Source organism: Danio rerio, chromosome 14 (assembly GCF_052040795.2).
Source record: "Danio rerio strain M-AB ecotype USA chromosome 14, GRCz13ab, whole genome shotgun sequence".
Taxonomy (NCBI): Eukaryota; Metazoa; Chordata; class Actinopteri; order Cypriniformes; family Danionidae; genus Danio; species Danio rerio.
The window spans coordinates 38,890,001-38,915,468 of NC_141034.1; the positions used below are offsets into that span (position 1 = coordinate 38,890,001).

The 25,468-nt window shown below is 36.7% G+C and overlaps 1 protein-coding gene across 51 annotated transcripts in view; it reads right to left on the reverse strand.

Moving 5' to 3' along the window:
• Nucleotides 1-25,468, reverse strand: part of ablim3 (actin binding LIM protein family, member 3) — a 131,459-nt gene that overhangs the window by 52,676 nt on the left and 53,315 nt on the right. For all 51 annotated transcript variants that reach the window (XM_087280723.1, XM_087280718.1, XM_087280715.1 and 48 more), the window contains 4 exon segments: nucleotides 23,024-23,207; nucleotides 7,234-7,349; nucleotides 2,877-3,003; nucleotides 475-568 (listed from right to left, as the gene is read on the reverse strand). In XM_087280723.1, coding sequence (XP_087136849.1) covers nucleotides 475-568; nucleotides 2,877-3,003; nucleotides 7,234-7,349; nucleotides 23,024-23,207 — 521 coding nt within the window.

The window sequence follows — 25,468 nt, forward strand, 5'->3', positions numbered from 1 at the left end:
CTTTATATGAGTATACTAAATCAGTAGCTCATGTTTTTTTTACAAGGAATCCACAATAATTTTATAAGTACAGAAGACTTGAATTGAACTCTCAAGAGTCCTCAAGATATATATATTCAAAATAAATATATACTAGCATTCAAAAGATTGGGGATTGTAGGAACTATTTAAATATCATACTCCAATTAACTTCCTGCAAAACTGTTTTCTGTTTGAAAAATATTTTAAAATATCACTAACCCTAACCCGTCATTTAATCCTGTAATGGCAAAGCTACTCCAGTCTTTAGTTTCAAATGATTGACACATGGGTATATAATTATTTGATGCTTAAGAAATTTCTTCAAAACTTGACCACTGGACCACACTGAACCCTTATTTTGAACAGAGCTATGCTTAATGTTTGTAAAGTTTAACTATTCTATATTGTGGGTTTTTGAGTCTAGGAAAAAAGCAAGCAGGATTGTACACTTACCTCCAGCACACGTCCACTGATGTATCTGTCGCACGTTTCACACTTAATCCCAAACTGAGCATGGTAGTCTGACTCACAGTAAGGAACGCCGTCTCTGCATGCATAAAAATTAAGACTCACATAAATGAACACATTCTTATGCTGTGAAAAAAAAATACAACACAAGTGTTTCATTTGCGAAAAACAGAAACAAATAAACTTCAATTTTCATTATTTTTGATGCAAAACTGACAAAACTCTATACAATGACTTGCCTAATTACCCTAACTTGCCTAATTAACCAAGTTAATCCTTTAAATGTCACTTTAGGCTAAATGCTAGTATCTTAAAAAATATCTAGTAAAACATAATGTACTGTCATCATGGCAAAGATAAAAGGCTTTAGTTATTGAGTTTATTGGGTTTAGAAATGTGTTGAACTGTAGATGTATCAGCTCAGTTATTTTTGGTGAAGTGTTATATTGCCCATCGTGTTAACATAAAATGACTGTCACCAGCACTTTAGCCTATCGCTTTGCCTCTGTCACTTTGTCTGCTCTTTGTTGAAGGCAGAAGCAGGGCTCCGGCAGCTCCTCCGCACACCGACACAGCGGATACTGAGTCTGACAGGTGAACAGCAGGCGTTATTGAAGGCCTTATGTAGTGTTTTCCTGATGACTACAGCCAGTTTGGAAGAATAAGTGCAACAGTACCTATATGGTTTCAAAGCTGCAAATACCACCTCAAAATAGCACAAGATCACTATAAGCCAGCATTTAAGATACGTTCTGTTTTTGACTTAATAAATAAAAGAATACAGTCCAAAATTATTATATCTAAAAAAATATATTATAAATATATATATACAAAATTATATATCTAAATACATAAAAAGGACTATTCAAATATTGTTAAATGTCACTTTGTTGCCCATAAATGTAGTGAATTTATGTTTAATACTGAGAAGGCAATTTAAAACTTGCAGCTATAACTATATGCATGGGGTGGCGCTGTGGAGCGTGCAGTGGAAACTGGATTTACTGTATTTGATTGGCTGTCATTCAGCACAGTGAAGTCTGGAATTGCTTAGTTCAAAATGATAAACGCTGCAAGTTGTCACCGCCGCATTGATTATTCATATGAAATGCAAACATCGAAACTTCTCTTTATTGGATGGTTGAATGAAGACCATATATTTCTGACAAAGAAGATTCATTACCATGTACCCTAATACACCTGAGTGAGCGAGAAGACCACAAAACTGATCTCAAAGCACTGATTATGAAGTGAGAAACTAAAAACTGTAACAGCATGAATAGAGCATAATCATAGAAGCTTGTTTTCAAACATGGCATGTCAGTGGCTTTGTTTACATGCGCTTTCATAATTAGAAGATAATTCTGGATTTTTCATTTCATTTTTTTTTTTTTTTGGGGTGGGCTTATTATAAATGCTTTTTTAAAAATTACTTTTTTTGCTCACATTTTTTATGTTTTCAACAAAATAATATTAGGATAGTGTGGCACGGTGGCACACTGGGTAGCACAATCACCTCACAAAAAGGTTGCTGGGGCTCGAACCAGCGACCTTCTTGCTGTGAGGCAATCGTGCAACCCACTGCACCACCGTACACCACCCTAACATCCTTCTCATTAAACTAAATAAAATAAATTAATAAATGAATGAAATAATGTATTTAGATAAATGTGTGTATTGTGTGTGTGATTGTATTTGTTCTACACGGTGAACATCCATTTGTTTAGTACAAATTTGTTTAATCATGCTAAAATAGACTAACTAATGAAAACCTATTAAGTTCTATACTCCACAAAAATGCACTTGCAATATTATGCTATAACATCGTTACATTATTATAAAATGCACTTAAGATGACAAAACAAAGCTTATCACATTTATTTCTGTGACGATTATACAATGCACACTAAAATATTGTTGTAATTAGGACAGTCCTAATGCTTACAGAGGCTGTATTTATTTTTAAAAACAGCAACTCTGTGAAACACCATGAAAATTTTCTGATTTATAAATTTTTTTATAATGTCATTTATTTCCTGTGAGGGTAAAAGAGAAACTTTATCAGCCAATTCTCCAGGGTTAATGTCACTTGATATTTGAAAGATTGTATATAAACAGTGTAATATTCCAATGCAAATTTATCTAACCATCCACCCATTAAATACAGGTCAAGTACTGTATTTCTGGAACTGAATGTGCAATGACTGGAAATAAATAAAATACCAATTACCCTGAATTAAATCTATTTTTTTCAATAGTCATAAAATGAAGCAATTAAGTAATTTAATGCAAGCTCCAACATGAAAAACAGGCCGCTTTGAACAATGTGTGTGAGTGTGACGTGTGTCTGAAAGAAAGAAGCAGGTCAGGTGAACAGAAGGACTCACTTGCTGATATACTCTCCGGTCAGGACGAGGCCGCAGGTCTGACACCTGAAGCAGCTGACGTGCCACTGCTTCTCCAACGCCAGCAGAGATTGACCCTGTTTGATCTCCTCCTTACAACCTGCACAGTCTAAAAAGAGCCATGGGGAAGGGAAGAAAGCTTATATAATGGACTTAAGGTTCAAAAGTCTTTCCAGCATCCAGTCAGCCTTGATATATTTATTAACTTTTTTCCTGCTCCAATGTGAGAGTAACTATCATTTAATCAGTGTAATGTTAAAAAAAAAAATGATGTGGCATTATTCGAATAATAGAATTAAGAAATTACTGTTAGCAAACAGCAAAAAAATGTGACAAGTTGTTCTGCCATATTACACTCACCGGCTATTTTATTAGGTCCACCTGTCCAACTGCTCATTAATGCAAGTTTCTAATCAGCCAATTACATGGCAGCAACTCAATGCATTTAGGCATGTAGACATGGTCAAGACGATCTGCAGCATTTCAAACTGAGCATCAGAATAGGGAAGAAAGGTGATTTAAGTGACATTGAACCTGGTATGGTTGTTGGTGCCCGATGAGCTGATTTGAGTATTTCAGAAACTGCTGATCTACTGGAATTTTTCATGCACAACCATCTCTAGGGTTTACAGAAAGTGGTCCGTAAAGATCAAATGTCCAGGGAGTGGCAGTTCTGTGGGCGTAAATGCCTTGTTGATGCCAGAGGTCAGAGGAGAATGGCCAGACTGGTTCCAGCTGATAGAAAGGTAACAGTATCTCAAATAACTACTCGTTACAACTGAGGTATGCAGAAGAGCATCTCTGAATGCACAACATGTCCAACCTTGAGGCGGATGGGCTACAGCAGCAGAAGACCACACCGGGTGCCACTCCTGTCAGTTAAAAACATAAAAACTGAGGCTACAATTCACACAGGCTCACCAAAATTGGACAATAGAAGATTGGTAAAACGTTGCCTGGTCTGATGAGTCTCAATTTCTGCTGCGACATTCAGATGGAAGGCACAGAATTTGGCATCAACAACATGAAAGCATGGATCCATCCTGCCTTGTATCAACGTTTCAGGCTGCTGGTGGTGGTGTAATGGTGTGGGGAATATTTTCTTGGCAAGCTTTGGGCCTATTAGTACCATAAAGGCAGTTCTAAAGAGAAAAGTGGATCCAACCCGGTACTATTAAAGTGTTACGATAACCACCAGCGATTGCTCTCCGGAGATCCAGGTTTCCACTATACCAGAACTACACTTCCGCATATCCCAGGACTACATTTTCATACATGCACTTCTTCCAGACACGCACACCTGTTCATTCATCTATCCTAATTACAATCACCAGCTGAACCTTGTCACAGACTGATAGCCTACCATACATAAGCCACCCATAAACTCATCCAGTTGGCCGAGTCTTGTTAGCTGTACCAGTAACATTACAACGCGTTTATCCTTGTCTTGTTCATCCGTGCTTAGACCCTAGCCTTGTGTTTCCTGTCATCCTGTGTAGCCGCCTGCCTTACGACCTATTGCCTGTACCTTGATTACGACCCTGGATTTGCCCGCACATACCTGTTCATATTATTTGACCATTGCTTTCCTGATTGTGAATAAACCTGCATATTGGATCTTACCTTCTGTTGTTGGTGTTACTCCCAGTCTTTACATAAAGTATACCTAATCAAATGGCCGGTGAGTGTATAATAAATATTCTATATGTAATATACTGTAATATGTGGAACACAATGACAAAAATAATATAAAGCAAAATCATCTCCAAAAGAGCTTTGGCCACAGATAACACGACATTAAAACACCAAGAGCAACTTTAAACACACATGAATTATTTTCAGCACAATGTTTTACATTTTTTTATTAGCTTGGTCCCTTTATTATCAGGGGTCACCACAGCGGAATGAACCATCAACTTATCCAGCATATATTTTACACAGTGGATGCTCTTCCAGCTACAACCAATCACTGGAAAAGCACAATCTTATTATTTTAAGTAATTTGTTTCAATTGTTTTAAATGACAGCTCCTCAAACCAGAAATCTCATAATCTGAAACTCAATGTGGAAAAAGCTGAAGAAATAACAGAAGACATACAAATCCATAAGTCTGTATGAAGGCTCAGCTAGGGTGGGATTCCTCTTAAAGAAACACACACTTTATATACTAGGTAGAGCAGTCCACTATGCATGACTATAACAAGATTTTGAGCACTAAAAGGTCCGTGCATCATTTGTTTTCCTGCATTTTGTGCATGTGCTTTTTCACTTCACCTTCAAAATCAATAGGGTCAATCTCTAGACAGAGAGGAGCTACAGTACAGATCACTCTTCCATTTCAAAACTTTCTTTCTTCTTCTTTGGGTAGCATGTGATACAAATGTTTAAGTAGAACATAGGATGATCGTCTCTATGTATAACTTTCATGATGTAACTTGTTTTGGTGTAATTTAAGGAAGTATTTCCAGAGTTTGACAGACTTTTAGAAATATAATCTGATCTAGTTAAGCTCAGACACTTAAACCTGATTATTAACACATTGCCAGGACTATTAACAGGACGTCTAACAGGATGAAACTTAACAGGATGGAAATAAAAAGTTAAAGTTAGCCACTGCCCAGGGGAGGATTGAGTGTTAGATTTAAAGTTCTATCTTGAAGTTAATTGAGATGTTGCTGCTGTAACCATTATCATGCTGGGTTCACACCGAATGCAAAATTACTGTAAGTATTTGTGTGAGTAAGTTACAGACAAAGTCAATGCAAACTTGTGAATGGAGGCAATAAGGCACTGAGCAGCGGAAGTAAGCAGAAAAACTTTAAATTTTTTCAGTAACCTGGGTCAAACGCTTCCAGTGAATTGTATGCCGTTACAAAATCATCGCACTTAGGGTCTGTTTTCTTTATCCAATACATATATTCATATATATGTATGTATATATGTATTATTATTTTTTGTTTGTTTGTTTTGTTCCCACTGGTTAAATGTTCCAAAAAAAAAATCTATGAAAACTAAATATGTATAAAAAAACTGCTTACATTATTGCATTATAAGCAAATTGGGGAAAGGTTAAGGTTTTTAGTTAACATAACTTATACTGTTTTATAGTATATTAGATTTTAATAACTTTAATAACTAGTAACTAATAGCTTTTAACAGTTAAAGGTAATCTTATATATGCAGCGACATTGATGCGATCCAAGACCTGTGAAGATATGATGAAGGTATCGTTGATTTTAAACCAGGCCGTATCCTGAGCTGTGACGGTCATGGAGGAGCGGAGAGCATGAGATTGAATTTAGAAAGACCCCAGTGACAGACGAGTCTCCGCATTGATCCCATAGGTTAGCCTGATCACCCGCTGGTGACCTACTCACATCTGCAGCTTCTCCACGATGAACGTCCAGTGTTCTCCAGCCACCGGCTCCTAGAATGCAGTTCTGCACAAGAAGTTTGGCCAGAGGAGAAATGGTCGTGCCTAACTAACCCTGGTTTCTCTTGAGTTTTTTTCCTTCACTTTAGTCAATTGGTGACGTTTGTTCCTTGCCACTGTCGCCACTGGTTTGCTTGGTTTGGGACTTGTGGAGCTTCACATCGATGGATTTGCTCTTCACTGTTTGGACTTTCAGCAGTGAAATTTAAACCACACTGAACTGAACTAAACTGAACTTCAACTCTGAAAACTGGACTGATACAGTTTCAATTTACTACAACTTTTATGTTAAACTGCGTTGACACAATCTACATTGTAAAAGCACTATATACTGTAAACAAAGATAAACTGAATTGAATTAAAATATAAACAATTAACCTGCAGTTAAATAGTTTATAGGTGATGTCTACGTTTAATGAAGTATATTATACAGTATGTGATTTCCTCCTTTAAAACCACTAATATTTCTGTGACAGTGGTAGTGGAAGAAAAAAATCCTTACAATAATATTACAATTATATACTGTATAATGGAAAAACATGACGGAAATGACCCAGGCTAGTTCAGACTCTCTGTATTTGTTCAACACAAGAGCAAACACAGAGACACAGAGCTCAGACACTCTTCACCTCTGCCCTTTATAAAAACATCACAGGATTCTGTCTGTGTTTACCCAGACGCCACACACTCTCTAATCTGTTGAACAGGGGTCTGTCCTCTCCCCTCAGAGACATGCGAGTCAATACGGCCATATTCTAGCTGACAAGCTTTCAATAAATTATTACAAATACAGTATACAGTAGACAGCTGAAAACACTCAAAGAGAATATGTATTATCCTATATCCACTTCAAAACAATAATAAATAAAGATGACCACATGATATGCAAATGTCATGTCAACTTACAGCTGGGCCCGTGGATTTTGATTGGCTCATTTGGATTAACCAGTTTGAGGGAACACTGCTGACAGACACATTCTTTACCACTGAACGTCACTCTGTCCCCAATTGGAAAAGGTTTCCTACAGAGGAAAGACAGACAGACAACATAGTATTAAACACACATACTGTATAATAACGACAGCCTAAAATTTGTCATAAACCATGATCCACTCAAATAAATCGAAATGTTTAGAAGGGAAACTAAATTATATAGTAGAGAAAACTGCTGGCACGTTCTTACAATGTAAGCAAATCCTGACCTACATACTAAAGTGTTAATATTTCAACAGCAATGGCAAGATTTCCATTCACCTTTTTTCACTACATTTAAAAAACTGTTACAAAATATTTCTATTTGAAATGAACGCTGTTTTTTTATCTTTATATTTATTTAAAGATAAAAAAAATATATATATTTTTTTTTATATCATAATGATTTTTGTACTTTTTTTAGCAAAAAGAAACATTTCCTGAGCAGAAAACATCCCTTTGTTATTTTATAGTTTATAGTTTGAACTGTAACATAAAGTCTCATAATGAAAAATCTCTGTTCATTGACAAGTACAGTAAACGGGAGCCAAGCAAATAAGCATTTCCTAATAACAGAGAGCAAAACAGCAGGAGTTTTGTGAGAGGAAGCCCAACTGGGTTCAGGTAACATTTAACCCCAAATACAGTTAAGGAAGGCCACATTAGCCACGAGCATAAAACACGGACCAGAGCCAAGCCTTAATGAGAGCTTAACTCTGACTAAGCACAGCCTTCCCTTTAGACACACATAAAAGAAACATTTTATGCCTCTTTTTACAAGATGTAATATAAGTCTCAGGTGCCCCAGACTGTGTCTGTGAAGTTTCAGCTCAAATGCCCCATATTTTAGTATGCTATGTTAAAGATGTGGAAGCAAAAACACACTGTTTTTGTGCATGTGTCTATAAATGAAAACAAGCTGCTGCTCCCTACTTCTTTTCCAGAAGAATGCGGAGCGTTTACAGCCTGTGTCTCGGATACTCTTAAGAAATAACCATCTGCCATGTGTGTTGCACTTATGTGACATTGTAGTTCTTACTCATTGTGGAAGTGATCAGTGTACTTCAATATTAAACTTAAGTTCTCTGTAGTGTCTCATTCAACATAAGCTCTTGATTGCAATAAATAAATAAATAATGAAATATTAATAATAAAATCTTTAGATATATTTTACAATAATTAGCTTAAGAAAAAAAAATGATTCAACATAGAATTTATTACACATACATTTTGAGGCTACCAATAGCAGTTTGGGTATCTAACATGTACAAGTGTAAAAGTAGAAAGAAAAAAATTCAAACATGTTGATACAAATGACACAAAGGTGAGTAAATTATTACATCTATTTATCTAAAATCATTTTATTTTTGTTTTAAAGTGCACCTATTTTACTTCTTTTACAGGATGTAAGATAAGCCTTTGGCGTCTCCAGAATATGTCTAAAGTTTCAGCTCAAAATACCCATCAGATTATTTATTATAGCCTCCAGAATCTCTCATTTTGGTGTCTGACTACAGTGTAACTGTTTTTGTAGACTGTGGTTTTAATTGCAAATGAGCTGCTTCCCATGTGTGTGTTCTGCATTCCATTAGATAAACAGTACAGGGACAGAGACAGACTCGTATGAAGCTGAAATACAGCTCATTAGTCAAAAATAACAAGTTTATTTCATATATTTGTGATGGAGTTTATTCAAGCCTTTCTGATATGATGAGCCTCACATAAATGCCGTTTGCAGTATACACACAAATATTAGCATTTACTGACACCATGCGGCCATGGTGATTATAGCGGTTAAGAATTACATAGCAATTTTACTCTCTTTCTTACAAACATGCTCTGTATTAAAACATTTAAAACTTATAAAACTTATAGAAATCCCAGTTGTAACAAATATTTTAATCCCAGTTTATTTGCCAAATTGGCATGTGTATAAATGTTATTATAAAAACCTGTCAATCAATTCGGTGGGCGAGGAAAACGGCACTCCTATGTCTGGTTGCAGTGGGCCTCAAAACCACTGGGATTCGGGTCCTATTTTACCGTCAGTACATTTTTAAAAAGAGACTTGTTGGGTTTATATCACTCGAATATAACTGTGGACACACTATTCACACTGCTCTGTCCAAACAGCTTACAAACGTTGTTTTTTATTATAGGTGCTCTTTAAGTTGTTTACATCATATTATAAATATGTGATAGGATTTAATTAGAACAAGGAGGATCTCTCCTCATGTTAGTTTTGGTGGTAATGTAGCTTTTCTGTACCAGATAGTCAATTATAATCCAACATGGGCTGGAAATACACCGTAGTTAAAGCTGGTCTTCTTTTCCTCAGGCAAATCTTATAACCAAATATCTCTAGTGACAAAATCTGATGGGATATTCCATCCTATATATACGCTTATCTCTTGACAATATTATATATACAGTAGTTAAATGCATGTGTCTCTTTAGAGCACATGCCCACATGTCTCATGACAGCTCCCATAATCCATTGTGTCCACAGCTCTGCTTTATCTTCTCAGTAATCAGCATGACTGGAAGCTTCTACACTACAAGACAAATCCTATTACAGTAGACTATTCCTCTACTAATGCAGCAATTATGAAACAATCCATTTACATTGAACCATGACCTTAGAGGAGCACCGGCTCTGCCTCTACAAGATTACAGAACAGGTCCTTTAAAAACAGATCACGTTTCATTTCTGTCACACCACCACAGCTAATTTTGATAGGCTTTAACCTTAAAAAGAACATTTACATAGAAGTGGGAATCATTTTTGCACCTCCATATGCTTAAAGCATTTCTAATTTGATTGTACATGCAATATTATATTATACTAAATTAAATTAAATTAAATTGTATTACATTAAATTACATTATATTATATTATATTAAAATACATTAAATTATATTATATTATATTATATTATATTATATGTGAAAAATCGATACATGATCCATTGTTTTTTTATTTTTTACATTTAGCTGATAAACTGTATTTAATTTGATTTACTCATGTCGCTTGATCAAGACTTTAAAACAACATGGTCCCCTGTTTTTGTCCCCAATTTCTATTTAACGGAGGGAAAATTTCTTCAATACATTTCTAAACATAGTAGTTTTAATAACTAATTTCTAATAACTGATTTATTTTATCTTTGCCATGATGACAGTAAATAATATTTGACTTGATATTTTTCAATACACTTCTATACAGCTTAAAGTGACATTTAAAGGCTTAACTGGGTTAATTAGGTTAGCTAGGCAGGTTAGGGTAATTAGGCAAGTTATTATATAACAATAATTTGTTCTGTAGACTATTGAGAAATTTTATAGCTTAATAATTTTGACCTTAAAATGGTTTTAAAAAAAATAACTGCTTTTATTATGGCCAAAAAAAACAAATGAGGCTTTCTCCAAAAGAAAAAAACATTATCAGACATACTGTGAAAAATTTCTTTGCTCTGTTAAACATTATTTGAAAAATATTTTAAAAAGAAAAGAAATTCAAGGGGGGGTAATAATTCTGATTGCAACTGTATATTTTTTGTTAATGTGACATTTAAATTTGGGTTTATTTCAAATCAAGCACACTCACATCTTCTCCTCTCTCAACTAAACTAAACCCCAGAGAGTTTGATACCACATGTGAAGTAGCGATCAATGCGAACGTGAGCAGGATGTTGTAACATGAGTCAAAGCGGAAGAAATTAAGAGGTTTTGAAGCTCAAAATATGCAACAACGTCAAGAAAGTAAGCAGAGAAGGGAGGAAAAGGCGTAAATGGAGAAGCTGCTGAGACCAGAGGTGAATATTTACCTCACAGACTGAAGAGTTAATGGAGTTAAAGGCAGCAATGGCAAATCACATTCCCTTGTCCTTCATACATGGCCTGTTCTCAGGCTGACAAGCAAGAAAATGAGAGGTACTGTAAGACATCCCTGCAGGGACGCATTATCTGTCTGCCCAACACTGTTATTTGAACCCCATTGCTTTTTGTAGTGAAAAGATGGGTTTGTTAGAATTGGATGTGTTTTTTTTTTACATTTACTGACTCTTAGAGATAACCGGTTTCAAGGTTTACTGTGGTTTGGAAGAGTCACGGTTTTAAGACTGCTAACATTTTCTGGTAAACGGTTTCTATGGTGTAAATTCTTTACAATGTATTTTTATTAAAATGTTATTTAGTTTTTTAGGACAACAGTATCTACAGCAAAAATGCCTCCATATCAAAAGCTGCTGGTCAGCCCACGATTCTGATTCTACGACCAAACTGAAATCAAAAACATTTTTTTTTGTTTCGGCTCACCTCTGTTCCAGACTTGCATTCAAACTGCAATGCAATAGTTTTGACAATACGTTTGACTGTACTATTTTAGATACAATTGAAAGCAGCGTTTTAAAACACTCATGTCCACTTTCATTTTCAATAATTTCACAAAAGTTGGTCATCCACACTGAAATGACTGACACGCTTTCTTCCCTGTACTGCAGATGCGTCAAGATGTAAAAACACTTGGACCTGCATCATTTCTGCCTGGTGTTTATTATTTTCCAGCTCCTTAAAGCAGTGTGGAAGTACTGTATGTTGCACAGAGTTGATCAAATGCACCGACAGTGAGGTGAAGGTGGAGTTGTTGTTTCGGGTATCACAGAAGTATAAAGTTTTAAAAGCTAGCAAGAATATAGGCTAGAAGTACGGTTGCCGATAAGTGATATTATATCGAATCACGATAAAATTCATAGATAACGATGATAAGCTCTTGACATTTTTAGTCTTTATTGATCAAAGAGCCAATCACACAGCACAAATGTGCAACAACGAGAATCTAGAATTGTGTTTAAATAAGAGATGCACTGAATTTTCGGCCGCTGAAGATTATCGGCTGAAAATAGGTTGTGCTTTTTAATGAACTCTCTAATTTTGTGGCTTAAGCCATTGTTGAGATATGAGATATATATAAATTTGGAAGCTTTAAGAACTTATATCGAGATATACCTACCAAAGCTCATTCTTAAAACGTAGCCCCACAGACATTTCTGGAGACCGCGATTTACGTGGCCGGAGGTACGTATGTGATGCCGCTCCTCTTCTTCGCGTTTGCCGGCTGTGACGGCTCACCTCCGTGTGGAGGGCTGTCCAGTTTGTCCACTTAGCTTGTAGTGTTATGTCAGCGGAGCAGAGGCCCGGAGGAGGAGCTGGCTGCGGCCACGACCGGGTTCGGGTCCGGGGAAGATCGGTTCCAGAAATCAGGTAAGATGAAAAACAGAATACCAAAAATAAAAGCGAACGAGTTTGTGACGGGGCGAGAATGTGGCGAAATCCGAAAACGCGGTCAAAATCGGACGAGGGCTTTTATTGTTCTTTTCTGGACAGCTTTTGTAAATTGTCGCTTGGGTTTAGGGAAAGAGGAGGAGTTGTCCAATGTTGTCCAAATGGAGAGCATCTAAAACAACTGTAACAACTGATGTACAATTTCCTCCACCATTTTATCTTAATTTTTCACATGACTAAAAGTGTGGAATTGTTTTTGAAAGCCTCCAATTCCTGCAATTTTTATAGATAAAATGATAATTATATACATGATATGTTTTTTACAGCACTAATCGAGGGAACACTATAACTCCTGACTTTCAATGAGCGCCACCGACTGGAAAATTTCATATTTTTATTCAGCCTGTATCCTGTTTTTGTTTCCTAAAGCCATTTAATGCACAATTTTACAAAGCTAAATTCATATCATTATATTTTTGCTTTATATTTTGAAATTATATGACCTGATTTAGATACCTATCCCAGCTAATATATGTAGCACCATTGTGTGGATCGTGATTAAAGGGATGGTTCACCCAAAATTGAAAATTTACTCTCCCTAAAGTGGTTACAACACTTTTTGAGTTTCTTTCTTCTGTCAAACACAAAAGAAGGTATTTTGAAGAAAGTTGAAATCTGACTTCCATAGAGGGAAGAACAAATGTGATGGAAGTCTATAGTTACAGGTTTTCAGCATTCTTCAAAATATCTTCATGTCTAATAGAAGAAATATACTCATAAAGGGTTGAAACAAGTAAAGGGTGAGTAAATTTTGACAGATTTTTTATTTTTGGGTGAACTATCCCTTTAAATTGCAGTAGTTTCATCTAATTGTACAGTAAACCATTGCACGCAACAGGAACCGACCATCAAGAATCCAGATTAGTGCATTAAAAAAACTTTAGTGTTCACATTGACTTATATGTATTTTTTTCTACTATTCAGCTTGTGCAAACACTTTTTCCAAGCAGAAGAGCCGTGAATCTTGCAGCTAATGTAGCTCTGTTATGTCCCATTTGTAATTACAGTGTGTTTGCTCTGTTCTGATCTACAGGAAATTAGTTTGACTAAATAACTCGCTCCTCCTTCTTTAGGTCATTAGCACACCGAAAGAGCTCTAGCGCTTGATGGATTTATGTGGGTAGGAAAAGGCATTTTCGTGCAGCCCTGGGATTGCTTTGTTGGACTGCCTTGCCAATAGGGCTACTAAATGGCCCAATGGGACGGTCTTGGCAGGAGTAACCTAAACAGTTATCGGCCTGACCAAGAAGTAAACAGTCAACAGGAGAGCTAGATTATGTTACATTTAATATTTAGACCATGTGTGAGAAGAGCAAACCCTAGATTTAGTGGGCTGTCATCCCAGTAGCGCTGTCAGCAATAATTCATAAGTCGTGTCATAATATATTGCATACTTTGATGATGGTTCAACTCACATTTCGCTTTCCTTTAATTAATATTTTGAGCAGCTATTGCAGTTGACTGAGATTATGAAACATAAATTAAATGCAAGTAAAAATTTAATATTGAAATATACGCGAATATAATGTCAATACGCATTAAGCATAAAATTCTATCATTATATATCTAGACAGATATAATGATACAAAAAAATAAACAACGTATTTCATCTGACCTATATGTTTTAGAATTTGTAAGGGAATTCATATAGTTATCATAGTTTATTTTATGTTTTAAATAGCCTTGATGACGAATGGGTAGAGACCTAGAGGTTTGAAGAAATACTTGAAATGTATACAAAATTGAATATAACAAATCATTAGCATTTCAGGGCTTCTTGATCCTTAAATAGTCTTAAATCAACCCAGGCTCACTATTGATATGTATCTCTATATACATTCAACAGAGGCTTATTCTGAAAACCTAGCCCAATAAACATTTCTGGAGATTGCAAATTATGTAGCCAGAAGTACGTATGACTGCATGTCGTCTTTTAAACGAACGCTACGAGGTGGTATGAAACTGTTCTATTTCGCGCTTACCAGCTGACCGCTTACATCCATATGGATGGCTTTCACGCTGTTACCAGTTTGTCCACTTAGGCCGTACTCACACTAGGTACAGTTGCCTCGAACCGGGCCAAAGCACGCTTGTCCCCCCTCCCGTCTCCCCCGACGGCCCGCGCTCACACCATACCGGGCCACGGCACGCTTACGTCATCGCTGCTGCGCTGTTCAGAAGCGCTCTTTATGGCAAGCCTTTTTAGCATTTAAATCTTTGTTCTGACTCCATAAATATATTTAGAGATATCTCTAATTATATTTTGACTAGTCATAATTATAATTCGACTAGTCAGAATAACAATTAGAGATATCTACAATTGCAAATGTACTAGTACGAAATCAGATTGGAGATATCTGCAAATATATTATGACTAGTCATATTCCTCCATTGACTTCCATTGAAAAATATTTGCAGATATCTCTAACTGAGTTTTGACTCGTCACAATTGTAATTAGAGATATCTCTAACTGAGTTTTTACTAGTCATACAGATGTCTTCAATTCGTAATATTTAGAGATATTTACAAATATATTTGAAGATATCTCTAATTAATTTACTAATAGTCGAATTACAGTTGTAGATATCTTGAATTGGATTTTTGACGAGTCAAAACTCAGAGATATCTGCAAATATTTTTCAATGGAAGTCAATGGAGGAATATGACTAGTCATAATATATTTGCAGGTATCTCCAATCTGATTTCGTACTAGTACATTTGCAATTGTAGATATCTCTAATTGTTATTCTGACAAGTCGAATTATAATAATGACTTGTCAAAATATATAATTATATCTCTAAATATATTTATGGATAGTCAGAACAAGGTTTAAATGTTAAAACGGCTTGCCATACGCTCTCATTTAGCAGCACAGTGGAGATTTCTCTAGTTATATCCTTTCAGTCGTTTGTTATGCAGTGACATGCAGTCAAATATTTCGCCAAACAGTCCTTAGGGATGCGGGGACACACAGTCAGATATTTTACCGAACAGATCCGCCACTTTTGGCGCTCATAAACAATCAAAGCTCTCGTGCTGCAGGAATGAGGTCTGCTGAAGGCGCGCAGCTGGCGTGCTGTGAGGAGTTCTCGTCTTTAATAAACTACGGCAGTTTGCGATCACTGAACAGTAAGAATGATTAGAAAATCCATATCAAACAGTCCCTTAAAAGTCACGTCTCGCTTTCGGTTTCGGGCTTTGGCGCGTTTCGCGCTCACACACAAGCGTACCGCGCCAAAGCCCAAGTGTACCGCGCTCAGGCACACCTCTTCCAACCGGGCCAGGGCCGGCCAAGTGAACCGTGCTTGAGCCCGATTCAGCGCACTCACACTTCTCAAACGATCCGGGAAACGGGCCTGGGCACGGTACGGATGGCATAGTGTGAGTAGGCCCTTAGATTGCCATGTGCGTTGTTGGACTTGAGATGCAGAGAGGAGTTGACCATGATGACAGGGTTTGAGTCCGACAAAAAAAACGGTTCCAGAAAGTGGGTAAAACAAAAACAGAAGCCAAAAATAAAATAAACAAGTTAATAACAGGGTGAGAATGTAGTAAAATCTGAAAACGTGGTAAAAATTTGGCAAGGGCTTTTCTTTTTCTCAACTACTTTTGAAAACACTGCCGTTTGGGCTTAGAGAAGTGGGTGGGTGGTTCAATCGGTGCTTTTGAAAAAACTATTGGTTGGGTTTAGGGAAGATGGGTGGGTCAGTTGATCGCTCAGTCGGTCAGTCATTCAGTAAGTTAGTGAGTCAGTCGACAGTGGCCTCTGGTGAATTTACGTGTGAACAGCAGGTGCGAATGGCACTTGCGAGAGAAATTTGACATATGAAAAAGCGTACACATTGTATTCGTGTAAACAAAAATGACAAAATACGTAGCTCCTGAGACATATTTTATGGTTGACTCCTCTCTACATCTTGTTTTAAAGATGAAATGCACTCATACGTAGCTTTGGCTATATAATTCATGGTCTCCAGAAATGTATACGGGGATACATTTTCACAATGAGCCATAGACCTTCAAACTAATCTTTTATAAATTTCCACGACAAGATTTTTTTGTCCTGTAAATACTGTAGCACTGATTATAATTTCCACAAGCATCTTCAGTACATCATTGTAAAAATGCATAGAGGTGAAAATATAAAAACACTGTAAATTAACAAGAACATATTTCTAGTTTATACTTATATTTTGCAATTATATTTTGCATATTTTACTTCTTGTCAAGTAAAAAATAGATGCAGAGCAAAGAATTTTCACAACATTTACTATAATTTTTAGGGACCGAGCACCGAAACGGTGCGTAGGCCCTATTGGAATTGCTCCGTTTATTATTATTATTATTATTATTATTATTATTATTATTCTCCTCCGGAATGAATCGCGATTTTGAGGGGCTAAACATGCCCGAAAACTCACGGAACTTTGCACACGCCTCAGAAGTGGCGAAAATTTACGTTTATTATGGGTCTCGGTAGTGGGTGTGGCAAAATGACTCGACAGCGCCACCTAGAAAAATTAAACGGACGAGCCCCCGATCTACGAATCACGCACATGCACGAAAAATGGCACACACCTCAAACATGCCAAAACATACGAAAAAGTCTCTTGGAGCCATATCTCAAACCCAACAGGAAGTCGGATATTTTTGACTTCCTGCCGCGAAAAAGTGGCGTTTTTGCCATTTCCAGGCGTTGTATTTTAACGAACTCCTCCTAGGGATTTTATCCGATCGACACCAAAATTGGGTTTTGTCATCTAAAGGCCTTGGCGATGTTAAATTGCGAAGCTTTAGAGTTTTTGTCGATGGGCGTGTCCGTGGCGGCCTCGCAAACTTTGACGATTCGCCACAAAACAGGAAGTCGTTATAACTCAGGCATGCATTACCCGATCTGCCTCAAAATTCACACGTTTCATAAGAGTCCTGACCTGAACACGTTTACATGCCAATATCCAGATACAGAAATAGCGACACCTACTGGCCACAGGAAATGACATGTTTTACACTGTAACAAACTCCTCCCACAAATTTTATGGTATCAGCACCAAATTAGAGTGGTGTCATCTGAAAGCTCTATCGGTGATATATTGTAAAGATCTAGAGTTTTCGCAGAGGGGCGTGTCCGTGGCGGCATGACAAACCTCATCGCTTCGCCAAGGAACAGGAAGTCCTCATAACTCAACCACACAAAGTCTGATCTGCCTGAAACTTCATATGGTTGATATACGTCATCTCTTGAACACATCCACATAACAATATTGAAGTGGGCGTGGCAAAATGACTCGACAGCGCCACCTAGAAAAATTAAACGGACGAGCCCCTGATCTACGAATCACGCACATGCGCGAAAATTGGCACACACCTCAAACACGCCAAAACAAACGAAAAAGTCTCTTGGAGCCATATCTCAAACCCAACAGGAAGTCGGATATTTTTAACTTCCTGCTGCAAATAAGTGGCATTTTTGCCATTTCCAGGCGTTGTATCTTAACGAACTCCTCCTAGGGATTTTATGCTATCGACACCAAAATTGGGTTTTGTCATCTAAAGGCCTTGGCGATGTTAAATTGCGAAGCTTTATAGTTTTTGTCAATGGGCGTGTCCGTGGCGGCCCCGCAAACTTTGACGATTCGCCACAAAACCGGAAGTCATTATAACTTAGGCATGCATTATCCGATCTGCCTCAAAATTCACATGTTTAATAAGAGTCCAGACCAGAACACGTTTACATGCCAATATCCAGATACAGTTATAGCACCACCTGCTGGCCACAGGAAATGTCATGATTTACAGAGTATCAAACTCCTCCCACTATTTTTTTTTGTATCAGCACCAAGTTTGGTGGGTTGTTATCTGAAAGCTTAAGTGATGATATATTGTCAAGATCTAGAGTTTTTGCAGAGGGGCGTGTCCATGGCGGCATGACAAACCTCAACACTTCGCCGTGGAACAGGAAGTCCTTATATCTCAACCACACAAAGTCAGATCAGCCTGAAACTTCACATGGCTCATAAAAGGCCTCTTCTGAACACATCCCCAAAACAGTAATGAGTCAGTCATAACGCCACCTGCTGGCAGAAGGTAGATAGGCTTATACCTCAGCCAAACAACATCCGATCTGCCTGAAACTTCACATGGTTGATTAAATTCCATTACTGAAGGCATCTACATGCCAATCTTAAGTCACAGTTATAGCGACACCTGCTGGCAGATGGTAGTTTGCATTATAACTCAACCACACAAAGTCCGATCTGCCTGAAAGTTCACATGGTTGATAAAAGTCCTCTCCTGAACACATCTACATAACAACATTGAGTCTGTCGTAGCGCCACCTGCTGACAAAAGGCAGTTTGGCTTAAAACTCAGCTAAACAATGTTCGATCTGCCTGAAACTTAACATGGTTGATAAGATTCCTCTCCTGGTGACATCTATATGCCAATCTTGAGTCACAGTCATAGCGCCACCTGCTGAGAGGAGGAGGTTTGGCATAAATCTGTGATTTTCTCCGATTTTTTAAACATATTGGCTTAAATTATTACTGTTCGCTGTTCTCTGTCATCCTGAGGCCACCGGGTGGCGGTGAGCCCGGGTGCGAGGTCCCTATCATCGCTGCTTGCAGCTTTAATTTTTTTTAAGTTTACATTTTTTGAAAACCATTTTAAGGTCAATGTTATTAGCCCCCTTAAGCACTATTTTTAGATTGTATACAGAACAAACCATCACTATACAATGACTTGCCTAATTACCAAATTCATCCCCCGAGTTGATTGACAGTCGTATATTAATATTCAAATCAGATCAGGCCTTTATAGTCTCCGTAGTAAAGCGTATAATCATATCAACAAGACAGGATGTGCGCAAAGCAACTGGGATTAAGTCAGCTCTCTGTGATCATCAATCATCATCAAATGTGATCAAGAATGAGTTTTACAAGTTTAAAACGCTTTTAAAACGTTTAGTGTTTCTCACAAACGTTATGTAAGATCTGCTTCCATCATGTCTGTCATTGTGCTGTTTATCTGACGCAGCTGATGCAAAGATTGAGGCACACTCTGACAGGCACATGGTGACGGTGGGCAGGGAGAACTAATATTAAAAGCACAGGCAACAAAAACAGCTATATTGTGTTCAGAGCAGAAAATTCCAACATTCTGAAAGGTATAATAAATAATCTGATGGGTGTTTTGAGTGGAAACTGTAAAGACCCATTCTGTAGACATCAAAATCTTAAATTATAATACTTATCTTAAATCTTGAAAAAAAGGGTAAAATGGGTGCACTTTAAATGTTTTTAGCTGTATTTAAAGACATTTCTTTAAATATAGGACTACTTGCAATCTCCTAAAAGAGTTCTTGCAGAATAAAAGCAAGAAGTGTAAATTTTTAAAGAGCAGGAAAAGCTGACAATGCTGTGCGTGTGTCTGGAGGGAGTGTGATGTGGCGGTAATGCCAAGGTCACATGAAGATGGCACGAAAAGGCTTGCACAGAGCCTCATGAGGAACCCACACATTTTTCACACACGAATATAGAATGAAGTAGGTTGTGTGAACGAGGAGGAATTTAAAAAAATACACAACGACAGTAAGATTAGATTCAGAGTTGCTGCTGTCATTGGCTCCAGCTGTCCTGAAACACTGGAAAGACTAAAGGAATTATTCAACCCATGTGTCTGACAAGTGCTTCTGTTTTCTGCCCACTTTGCCTGTCATCTTTCACTCTCCATTTCAAAGAGGTCTTTGTGTGTGGTCTTAGAAGTGGAGGAGGTTTTCATGCCATGCTTCACATTGCTCAGTTGACAGTGTGATGGTAATTGTGTTTATGTCCAAAAATGTGACCCTGAACAAGTTTTTAGGCCCTGGTGTTTATGCCAAACTTTCTTGTTCTTTGAAACACTTGAGCAGGTCTTTACTGTTGATGAACATCCCAACATTGCCCAAATACAACTTTTAGATAAACATTTAAATATGCATCAGCATGGTGGTGCAGTGGGTAGCGCTCTTGCCTCACAGTAAGAAGGTCGCTGGTTCGAGTTGGCATTTCTGTGTCGAATTTGCATGTTCTACTCGTGCTCCGGGTGCTCCGGTTTCCCCCACAAGTCCAAATACATGCGCTATAGGTAAATTGGGTAGGCTAAATTGTATGTAGTGTATGTGTGTAAATGAGTGTGTATGGGTGTTTCCCAGTGATTGGTTGCAGCTGGAGGGGCATCCGCTGCGTAAAACATTTGCTGGATAAGTTGGCAATTCAATCCGCTGTGGCGACCCCAGATTACTAAAGGGACTAAGATATTAAAATAAATTTAATTTAAATATGCTCTGCAAACTCTGTGTTATTCTCTCAATAACACATTAAACACACACACCCACACACAAAAAGGTAACATTTTAAAATAACAGTCCATTAGTTATTGTTAGTTAACATATTTACTAACATGAACAGTTAGTAATACATATATTATGGTATTTATTAAACACATTTATTGTTATTTCAGTTACAGTATAACATTAGTTCATGTTAGTTGTTAACTCAAAGTGTGTTAACTAATGTGAACAAGCACAACTCTAGATTTAAATAATGCATTAGGAAATGTTGAACTATGATCATTAAATGCCTTATAGGATTATCCATACTTGGTTAATGTTAGTAAATATATTACAATGTTATACAATGTTAACTAATGGACTAGTGGTTCTAAAGTGTTACCAATAAAATAACAGAGGTGTGAACACAAGTTAAGAAAGCATATTATCATAGTGAAGTGGAAATGTGTTTTATCAGCAGTGAATTAAGTTAAGTGATGTCCTTTTATTTATGTCATTAATTACAATACTTCATAACTTAAAAAATATATACTTTTCAGCAGCTGTCCTCAACCACCGGGCCCTGGACCAGTTAGTACCAAGCCACACAAGTAATCATCAATTATTTCCAACTTATTTCAGAATGATCTTTTAATTTGAAAAATCTTTTATTTCAAAAAATGACTGTATTCTCTCGCTTACATCTCGGTCACTTGAGTGCCCAAATTGAACCCACAAGCAGCTAAATGTGTAAAGCCTGGTTTATACTTCAGCGTCAAGTGATCGTCGTGACCCATGGCGCATGCAACCCGCGTAGCTGTGCATTTATACTTCTGCACGCTGTTTCTGTTGTTCTGCAATAGCACTTCCGAAACGCTAGTTGCTAATAGTTTCTTCGCTGGTTGTTTGCTTTTTCTGAACGCTTCCTTAATGTACAAGGGACTCAAAATCGCTCATATTGAGGCAGGAACCATTGGATGTGCAACAACTTTAACCATGAGGTAAATACAAAACAAAACTTTCCATCCGGAGCTTCTTCACGGGACTCCAAACCTATAAACAATCGCTCCATCGGGCTTCCGCTTGGCACTAGCTGTGGGCAGCAATATACAGAAGAGGCTAAAATGGTGATATTATGACTAGAATATGGCTCACAGCCAATTCGATTTGAGTGTTAATATGAGATTTGATAATATGGCAAGTTCATTCAATTAATTATTAGTTAAAAGATATACAGTGCTCAACATAAATGAGTACACTAAATGTTGAAAATGAATATTTTTATCCATTTCTCAGAGAATATAGGTAATATATTTTGGCGAATTTGAACAAATCAGATTTATTAAATGTATATGTTTATTAAAACACTATTTTAGTCAAAAGACATCTTTAGAAATAGAAAAATAATACATTTATATTTATGCTAACTATTGGAAAAAAATACAATTTCAACAAAATTTTACTATTTTTTTCTTTCTCTTGAATTTAGTTTCAGTTCAGTTTTCAGATTTGGTTTCAGTACTGACTAATGTAATATATATGCACATATATAATATTGTAAACTTCCTATATATATTATATAATATTTTATATAATATTATATATTATATAATATTTTATAATATAATATAATATAATATAAAATAATATAATATAATATAATATAATATAATATAATATAATATAATATAATATAATATAATATAATATAATATAATATAATAATAAAATTTCTTTAAAATTCTATTGAACTGAAATGATTCCTAAACACCCAGATCCATCACACCCAGACATTGACTTTCTCTCAAAGATAATTCTATAAATATCAGCACTCTTGGAACATTGCTTGACTGATCAAATTAGAAGACCGGAACTAACTGTAGTATTAATTGCTTTGTATATAGATGAGTGGGGGAGCATATAACTGTCAGCGGGTGAATTAATGAGCTTCAGTCGCCGACACGTTAGTAAATGAACATAATTTTCCAGCATCCCACCAGCACTTGCTCACGTTTAATCTGTCTGATGGGTCTATTTTCATAATGACATTTTAACAGTGACTGTAAGGGCTCACCTGCAGACGCTGCAGACGAAACACTGCGGATGATATGTGCGGCCCAGGGCAGAGACCACCTCCCCTGAGATAAAGTCCCCACAGCTGTCACACTTTGTGCCGTACAGACGCTGGTAGTCTGATGTGCAGATGTACTCGCCACTCTTCTGAAAGAATCCGGAATGTGCCAAATCACAGCCACACACTGGCAGAAAAAAAAAGAAGAGAAACCAATATGAGATCACTTTCCCTATTATTTATAGCACAGCAAATGATAGAGAGAAATGGAGGGAATAGACCAAAAGACTTGAATAACATTCAAAAAGGCATTTGCGCAAGAGGCTTAATACAATTTATATATTTTAGAATTAGCAGTAATAATAGCGAATAATAGCAATGATAACAACTTTGTTTTGTTTGCATGTGTCAATATAAAATAATCAAGGATAGATTGATTGTTGAAACAGAAATGTTTATAAAAACTTTGACGAGTGGAATCACAATGGTTCTGTCACAGCTGTTGCAACACAGACGTTCGAGGCTCTGAGTTTATCAAAAAAACACTTATTTATTTACAAAAATGCACTTACAACAGAATAAGAGGAAACATTTAACTCAGGTCGGACATGGATATGTTGACAATTCAGAACTAGACAAAGAACTGAACTAAAATACACAGGACAAGATTGAGCAGATTACAAACAGGGGTGAGACAACAGGTCTAATCAACATTAACACACAGCGGGAAAACAGAACAAAGGAGTCAAATGATGCAAACACAAGCACATAGAACACGCCACAACATAACATCACATGACACAACATAACACTGACACACCAGACATGTAGAAACACAACGAGAAACACAACGAAGACCCTAAACTGTTACAGGTATGTTCTTGCATTTGCATTTAGCATTAGATCGTTTTGACAATGTACGAGTATGTATGTCTTAATAACAAACATAGTCATGTTATCATGAACAAAGAGTACTGAGTTTATAGTTTGGATGTAAACCATGATATACAGTATACAATAGCGATCAAAATAAAATAAATCATTTTTGAAGGTACCATAACAGGACGGTAACTGTAAGTGTTTAAAACCTATTTGCCATTTCCTTTTAAATGCTGATTCATTTAGTAATGAAACATTTCAAATCTTTACAAGTAACTCACGAAATCATTCAATCAGAGAGCTTTTAAATTATTTTATTTTGATGTAATGTATTAGATCCATTTGACAGTGTATGATTATGTATGTCTTATTACAACAATCATAATCATGATATCATAGACGTACTAGGATTATAGTTTGAATGTAAACCATGATGTGTTTTAGAAGGTACCATAACAGGACTCTTCAAGTGAAGCTTGCCAACTAGAGCTGTGATTGGGCCATAAAAGTTGGGCCCTATCGGGCCAGACAGAATTTGGCCAGAGCCCGAGTTTGTTTATAGCCCAACATTATTCAAATGTGCACCTGCACACAGCTCTTTTGCCTTTTTTTCATGAATGAGTCGTTTATTTGTGTTTTAACATAATTTATTCATAACAAGCGTAGGCTTTTGGTAGGCCCACACGGAATCTGCGCACGCAGAATTCCGCAGAATTTCCACAGATTTTCTGCAGATTTATAGCCCATCATTAATTCTGTTTTTTAACTTGAGTAAATGTGTAAATCTGAATTTATACAGTTTTTATTCAGTAATTTATTACTTTTTATTTAATATATTAAGGGTTTAATTATGATACTCCGCTGGATACTCCCAAAATAATTCCGCAGAAATCCGCAGATTTTTACCAAAATTCTCCGCAGAAATAGCAAAAAACCTCCCCAGATTCCATCTGGCCCTAGCTATAGGCCACTTGGAAGTTGGAACAAAAACCTAAAATAAGTACTCTGTAAGACCTTAACATCTCTGCACTCTAAATACCAGTCTGATGCCCGACCCGTCTAAAATGATAGAAATTAAGCCCGAACCCACCGGAATCTGTCGGGTCCCATCGGGTTCTGTCGAGTTGCGGCAAAGACCTTCAGCTTTATTGCCAACTATAACATTACACCAGTAGGTGGCGACTGTAACTGTAACTGTTTAAAACCTATTTGCCAATTGTTTCAAAATGCTGATTCACTTAGTAAAGAAACATTTCAAATATTTATTAAAACATTTAGTGAGTCATTGAATCATTCAATCAAACAATTTTTTTATTATTTTATTTTGACATAATGATATAATATTTTGTGTACATTTTTTGTGAATTATATCGGTGCAAACGAGAGACTGTAAACTTTGAATGCATAAATTATTCATTCATTTCCTTCTGTTTTTTTCCATATTTATCAGGGGTCGCCACAGCGGAATGAACCACCAACATTAAGACATGTTTTACACAGCGAATGCCGTTCCAGCAGCAACCCAGTACTGGGAAACACACATACACACTCTTATTTACACATGCACTC